Genomic DNA, 7,324 nt, shown 5'->3' with positions numbered 1-7,324 from the left:
TTCCTCTCCATCTAAACCCTTAACACTATAGCAGCCCCAGACTACGTTTGGAAAGTTAAAATCCCCTACCATAATCACCCTATTATTCTTACAGATAACTGAGATCTCCTGACAAATTTGTTTCTCAATTTCCACCTAACTATTAGGGGGTCTATAATGCAATCCCAATAATGTGATCCCATTTTGAAATTGTGAATTGTACTCTATGTCCCTCTATATTTTTCATGAAGATCGATTGTGTCTCTGAATGCTTCTGCAGTTTCCATTTGAATCTCTTGTTGATGCATCTTTTCATTGCATTTAACATTACTATAATAATATTAAACCAACATACTGCAGATTCTGGTGATTTAAAGTACAAAACAAAGTGCTGGAGAAAGCAGGTATAGTAGAGTCAGTGAACAGAGAAACAGAATTAACATTTCAGTCCAATCTGTCTCTTGTTCAGAACTCCACGCTCAGTTTGTGTTTTTCTCTGCACTGACCCTACCAGACCTGCTGTGTATCCCCAGCATTCTCTACTTGTATTTATACAATTGTTGTCTCATATCCCTGTTTACCATCACCATGTTTTTTCACATCCTTTAATCTCTGTCATAGAGGCATACAGCAACTCGACCATGCCAGGCAACTTTCCCAAACTAAACAAGTCCTAGGAGCCTTCGTTTACTCCATAACCCTCTCACCGTTTCCTATTCATGTCCCTGTCCAAATGCCTTTAAATGTTGTCGTTGTTTCATTTTGTCTGGCAGCTCATTCCATACACGACCCTCACTCTGTGTGAAAATGATTTACCTCATGTCTCTCTGTAATCTTTCCCTCTCACCTTAAACCTCTCTGTCTAGTTTTGAACTCCCCCACCCTAAGGGGAAAAAATCATTGCTGCTCATCCTATCCATGTCCCTCATGATTTCTCAACCTCGATAAAGGTCACCCTTCAGCCTCCAACACCCCAGTGAAAAAACCTGTCCAGCCTCTCCTTGTAACTCAAACCCTCCAGTCTGTGTGATATCCTTGTAGATTGTTTCTGAACCCTTTCCAGTTTAATAATATCCATCCTACAGCAGGGTGACGAGAATCTAACACATTGCTCCAGAAGTGTCCTCACCAACATCCTGTACAACCTCCTGAAACAGTCATGAAGAACATTTCAATCCGTTGTCATCTGGCGATATTTTCCTCCCAAGACCCTCCATGAAGACACGGTGCCCCCTCAGTCCTGGGATTGTAACCCTTCACCTTGGGCAAGCTCAGAGACCTCTCCATTTCAGACTCAGGGGCGCGGGCTCCAGCAGCTTCCTTTCAGCCTCATCGCCCACGTCTTGTTTCCGGCAGATTCCTGTTTCCCGCCCGGTCTTGGTTCACAGCCTTTCTCCCCTCTCTGTGTGTGATTGTGTGAGAGAAAGAAATAGCCCAGAGGCAGCTCCGGCTCCAAATGCCCCACTTCCCAAACCCACTCGACCCTCCATCATGATGCTGCCCCCCCCCGCGGGGGGTCGGTTCACACAATCCCCACCCGCCCCCTCCATTCCTTAAATAAATGGGGAAGAGGAGGTAGAGAGTTCAGGAAGATCCCAGTCTCTCCCTTCGCCCGCCCAAAGCCGCCATTATTGTCAGCAGAGCCATTCCCGCCATTCACCGCCATCTTAACCGTCACCGCCGCCCGCGAGCGCACATTCAAATTTGAATCTAACCGTCGCGCCTGCGCGAGAGCCCGAGCCCGCGCCCGCCCCAAACGGCTGGAGCCGAACCGCCCGCGAGCGCCCCCTCTCGGCTCCGCCCTGCCTGTGAGGAGGGCAGATTGCTTTCCCTGAAGGGCAGCACTGACACTAATGGGGGGGGGGGGGGGGGGAAGGGGGGAAGGGGGGATTTACAACATTGGGCCACTTTAATCCATTCCAGATTGAGATACTACATTTTAAGTTCGAAAACGCACCATGATGGTTTGGACCCCATGTCCACCTAAGAATTAAAAACCAAAAGAACTGCAGATGCTGGAAATCAGAGACAAAAACAGAAATTGCTGGAAAAGCTCAGTAGGTCTGGCAGCATCTGTGGAGAGAAATCAGAGTTAATGTTTCGGCTCCGGACGAGGAAGGAAATGAACCACCCGGGTTCCTGAGAAATACCTTCGAGCCATGTGCACTTTTACCACCGAGATCTGTCAAATCCGGGCCTGGTGCTGGGATTCCCTGGTGAAGCCTGAGGGCCATCCGGGGAACAGGAGCCTGGCCTGGCTCGGCTTGGTTCTGGATTCCCCTGTCCTGGAGGAAGGGGACACGCCTCATCCTCTTCTCCAGCTGAAAGCATTGGGCTCGAAAACCCCAGGCGCATGTGTCCCATTCTGAGCAAGGCGCAGGGACAGGGCACTCGGGGCCCAGGATGACTTGGAGAGGTCTGGGTTTATCCAGCTCGGCTCACACAGCGAGATCCATTTATTTGTGAAAAGAACAGACAATGAAGGGAGAAAGAGCAGTGACTGGTGACGGGGGTCACTGGGCGGGACATTGGTCTTAGCCTCGAACTCCACTCTTGGGGATGAATTCTCTCTCACGTCCTGGTTGTGAGCCTGGATTTATCGTTGTCTGTCTGGTGTCTGGCCAAGGTTGTGGGCTCAGGGACAGGAGAGCGGGAAAGTGGCTGAAGATGTTCCTGAAGGGACTGGATAAGGTGAGTGGAGCAGATTCACAAGTGGAGTCATGTTCTTTGGGAATAACATCGACTTGAAGCTGTGAGGTTTTTTAGTATTGGTGTGTATCCATCATGTAATAAGGGAAGATCTGTCTTTGTTGTTTAATCTGTCTGGTATTTCTTCCTGTGTTAAAATGGAACCAGTTGTGAGGTGGAGCAACCTCCTTGAATTCCTGCCTTGTCACTTTTCTGAGAAAAAAAGAGCAAGGGAGATCATTGACAACCTGAGAGAGGCCACTTCTGAGAGGAGACACTTCAAAGGGGCTCACCCTGGGCACTGACCACCCTCCCCGGAATGGGGCTTGAACCCACCACCTTCCCACTTTGAGGGGAGAGAGCTTGACCCATGGAGGCCCCCTCTCTCACTGCGCCTCACGATGGGCACTTGGAATTCTCCAGCTGTTAACAGGAACAGGATATTCCCGAGGTGCTGTTGCAGTGGGACCCTTTCCCTCAAATCCAAAGCCACCCTGAATCCACCTCTGCTGGTAACAGAAAGCACAGAGTATTCCCGGGAAGTCTCACTTTCCCTGTCTGCAGGTTCCTGGAAAACACGCAAAAATCAGGGGAGAGAAAAGCTGAGCCCTCACAGGAAGTGAGAGTGGGTTCAGCTGCTCCTCTGAGCTCAGTGCAATGAACCTGATCAATATCTGTCCCTGACACTGAAGAGCAACTCGGAAAGGAAATGGTCAGCTCACGCCCGCCTCCTGTTATTTGGATTGTGCTATGTACAGATAGGGCAGACTGTGGTGCCACCTCAGAGTGATATCAAGCAACATCTGAACCTCCCCCATGGCAGATGAACATTGCAGAGACCTGACAGAGAGTGATCCAGTGGGAGAGATGCTGGGCTCAGGGTTGGAGACAGTGTTCCTGTCTGTATTCCCATGTGGAGCTCTCAGATTGCAGAGGGACTGAGCAATCTCAGACTCTGATGAAGGGCTTTTGCCTGGAACATCAATTCTCCTGTTCCTCAGGTGCTGCCTGACCGCCTGTGCTTTTCCCGGACTCCACTCTCGACTCTGATCTCCAGCATCTGCAGTTCTCACTCTCGCCCAATCTCAGACTGTGATCACCTGCCAGCAACTTCCTCTGATTTCTGTCTGCAGTCTCTCTCTCTCTCTCTCTGAGCCTCCCAAGCTGGCCCACGGTCAATACAACGGGAGGCTGTGGTTTCCCAGTTTCACCCTGAGACATCACTGCCTCACCTCGGTCTGCACAGGGGTGACAGGCAGATTGAGAAACTCAGCCTGAATAGCCCCATCCCAGCCCAGTCTGAGAGAGGTTGAAGGAACACAGAGGGGAGGGAGAGACCCTGCAGTTTATGTACACCACTGTAAAAGTAGGGTTGTAGGTCAAACGAAGCAGACAACGCTGTTTAATGTGAAATAACAAAGCAGCAGTGAGAACAACAAAAGCAACAAAAGGGAACCAGCACTTTTCAGATAGAGTCTTATTCGTACAACATGGAAACAGACCCTTCGGTCCAACTCATCCACACCAAGCAGATGTCCTAAATTAATCTAGCCCCACTTGCCAGCACTTGCCGCACATCCACACTCATTCTTCCTATTCACATACCCACCCAGATGCCCTTTAAATGTTGTAATTGTACAAGATTCATCCACTTCCTATGGCAGCTCAGTCCATACACTCACCACCCTCTGCATGAAAAAGACAATTCCCCATGGATCCCTTTTAAATTTTTCCCCTCTCACCTTAAACCTCTGCCATCTAGTTTTGGACACCCCAGCCCAGGGAAAAGACTTTGACTATTCACCCTATCCATGCCTTTTATAATTTTATGAAACTCTATAAAGTCCCCCTAAGGCTTCGACACTCCAGGGAAAACAGCCCCAGCATGTTCAGCATCTCCCTGCAGGTCAAACACTCCAACCCCAGCAACATCCTTGTAAATCTTTTCTGAACATTTTAAAGTTTCACATCATCTTTCCTATAGCAGGGAGACCAGAATTGAATGCAGTATTCCAGTAGTGGCTGAACAGACTGTACAGGTACAACGTGATCTCCCAACTCCGATACTCAATGCACTGACCAATAAAGGCAAGCGAATGGCTCAAACTCCGCTTTCTCAGTGAGAGCACTGTGTTTAGTTCTGTCTGGCCCTTTGATGAACCTGGTTAACTCTGAGAGGGAAAGTGTTTAAGAGGGACATTGCAATGGCAGCCCACAAGGAGGGGGCTTCTTAAACATTCATTCATGGGGATGTGGGCATCGCCGGCTGGGATCAGCTCTCCGGGTTCTCAAGTACACCCTCTTCGGGGTCTCCCTCCCCCCGGGTCCCCGTCCTGATCCTCCCCATTTTACATTACCACCCCCTCCTCCCCCAAAGGCTGAGCTCCCACAGGTGAGTGATGAAGGACATTAAGTCCCTTAAGTGGTGACTGGGATCTTCTCAAGGTCATCCCCGGCTGGGGAGGGGGTCCTTGCAGCCATCCTGGTTCCCGTTCCCCCTCCCCCTCCTTCCTCTCCAAGGGTACTGAGGCCAATGGGATGCTCCACATGCTGACCACTCAGAGACCAGCTTCCCAATTGGCCTCAGTGCCATTCCCGGGACTTCCCGAGAGATTCCCGTGCCCTGAATCCGAGCGGCAGCAATTTATAACGAGGAAAGCTCCGGTGTAAACGGGGAAATGTCAAAACATCAAATGACCTTCCTTTCAACAACAAGGAAGAGTTGCATTTGTGTAGCGCCTACCCCAGCAGCCGGCTCTGTGACGTGTTTCCTTCCCTTTCCTCCCGCTCTCTCACCTGCTCGGGCTGCTCTGGCTCGGCTCCACATCGGAAGTAGATGACGAGCAGGGCCGTGGTGGGCACTGACAGCCCCAGGCTCAGGAAGACGGTGCCGAGTACAGGGGCCAGGCGGCCACCAGCTCCGTCCGCTCCCTTCTCCGAGTCAGGCATGGGGCTGGGGGAGCTCTCCTGGGCTGTGGGAGTGGGGAGGACTGTCTGCTCTGAGTGTCTCACTCCCTCTGGTAGGTGCAGCCGAACAGGGCTGGGGGCTGCCCTCTGTGTGTGTGTGTGTGTGTGTGAGAGAGAGAGAGACTGTGCTGTGATCTCTCTCTCACTCACACACACACAGACCCAGACAGACACAGAGACTGTGAACTCCTGTAGCTCTCCGGCTCTCAGTCTGTTTCCTAATTCTCAGCTTTTACATCTCCGCCCACAGCCACTCTCGCCAATCACCAATTTCTGCCTTATCTTCCTGGGTTTCAGTTTCCAGTGAGCGGGAGCAGCCTCCCTCTTCCTTTCGCCTTTCTTTCCTTTCCCAGACACCCCTCTATCTCCAACATGCCCCACTCCGACCCCACCTCCACCCCTGACAATCTGTGGGGTAAATCATCTGCCCCTTTCAGACCCAGGTAAGCCAGGTAGCTTTAGGTAAAACCTGTCTCCACATTTTCTCCTGACCCTCCCCGGTTATATGATCGTATAGAGGCCATTCAGCCCATCATACCTGCTGTTTTTGTAAAATATTTATATTGAAAAAAAATTGAGTTGTTTCTTACAAAACTACAAAATTAATACAAAATAGTGTATCCACTTTACAATATAATAACAGCATCAATATAAAATCAAGAAAACTAGCTACTAATCTACTGTACAAACTACCAAAACACAAAATAGGATACAGGAAAGAAGACTCTATATAAAAAGAAAATCACAGTATCGTACATTACTAACAATAACAAAAAAAAGAGAAAGGAAAAAAGATAAATAAATAAATCACATTCAAAATAAAATTATATTGTCATAACAAAACCCATATTTATACGGGATTCCTCCTCCCAGGGGCCCCCGAACCAACAAGCACCATCCCCACGGCTGAACAAAGGCCCTGAACATCTGGCCGATACATCTGCATTGGTGTAGTTCAAAAAGGGCTGCCATGTTCTGTAAAATAATTCAGTTTTTTGGTGTACCATATTCATAAGGAAGTCAAGGGGAATATATTCCATGACTATCCTATGACAATTTGAAAGTTCTGGAGGACTTTGGGATACCCAACTTACTGAAATGTTTTTCCTCGCACAAAAGGAAAGGACAGTGAACCACTTCTTCCCGGATGCATCTAGAGAGGGGAAATTTGGAAAGCCCAAAAAAAAAGAGACACTGGGTCCAACCCAATCTCTATTCGCAAAATCTTTGCCAAGGCACGGTATGTCCACAAATAGTGAGTGGGAGTACCGACTTCTATTTTACATTTAGGGCATTGGAGATGCTTCTGCCTTGAACTTTGTACAACGGTCTGGTGCCATAGGAGCCCTATGAAGTATTTTCTATTGAATAGCCTGAGTTCTATGACAGATGGAGATCTTCATGGCATTTTCCCAGATATCCTCCCACATCTCTAAGGAGATTTCCATCCCTAATTCTTGATTCCAGATTTTATATAACCGTTCCATGTCCTTCAATACCGTATTACCTTGTGAGTGGTAGAGAGTACTGACTCAGGGCGCATCCATTGGCCGCAGCACTCTCCTTTCCGAATCTGATTTGTATGGATTAATCATCAATGTGGTCTTTTTTTGTCTGAAGTCTTGTACTTGAAAATATTAAAAAAGGTCCTTGCTTCTGATGCAACTGTTTGAAGGACATCATGACCTCC

At 48.8% G+C, this 7,324-nt stretch overlaps 1 protein-coding gene across 2 annotated transcripts; it reads right to left on the bottom strand.

Annotated features, from left to right (window-relative positions):
- Positions 1–2,682: 2,682 nt before the first annotated feature.
- LOC148140019 (uncharacterized) lies at positions 2,683–5,778 on the bottom strand. 2 transcript variants are annotated; one of them, XR_015752944.1, is made up of 2 exons: positions 5,464–5,778; positions 2,683–2,880 (listed from the first exon to the last, which is right to left on the bottom strand). XR_015752944.1 is itself a non-coding variant. In XM_087978828.1 (2 exons), the coding sequence occupies exons 1-2, from the start codon at positions 5,614–5,616 to the stop codon at positions 2,742–2,744; spliced, it is 345 nt and encodes a 114-aa protein (XP_087834954.1). In that variant the 5' UTR covers positions 5,617–5,778; the 3' UTR covers positions 2,683–2,741. The 2 variants fall into 2 exon arrangements, 1 of the variants encoding a protein (XP_087834954.1); XM_087978828.1 differs by having other exon boundaries at positions 5,411–5,778.
- Positions 5,779–7,324: the final 1,546 nt, after the last annotated feature.

The sequence above is a fragment of the Chiloscyllium plagiosum genome, unplaced genomic scaffold (assembly GCF_037043375.1).
Source record: "Chiloscyllium plagiosum isolate Xiang-an unplaced genomic scaffold, Cpla_swu_hap1 HiC_scaffold_35, whole genome shotgun sequence".
Taxonomy (NCBI): Eukaryota; Metazoa; Chordata; class Chondrichthyes; order Orectolobiformes; family Hemiscylliidae; genus Chiloscyllium; species Chiloscyllium plagiosum.
The sequence above is the reverse complement of the archived record's forward strand: the minus strand, read 5'-3'. Positions and strand labels throughout refer to the sequence as shown.

Excerpts from the sequence above, each read along its gene's own strand:
- LOC148140019 (XM_087978828.1), bottom strand. The coding sequence starts at position 5,616 with ATGCCTGACTCGGAGAAGGGAGCGGACGGAGCTGGTGGCCGCCTGGCC. Across the intron at positions 2,881-5,410 it reads TCACAGAGCCGGCTGCTGGG|AAAAGTGACAAGGCAGGAAT; the intron begins GTAGGCGCTACA and ends TTTTTTTCTCAG.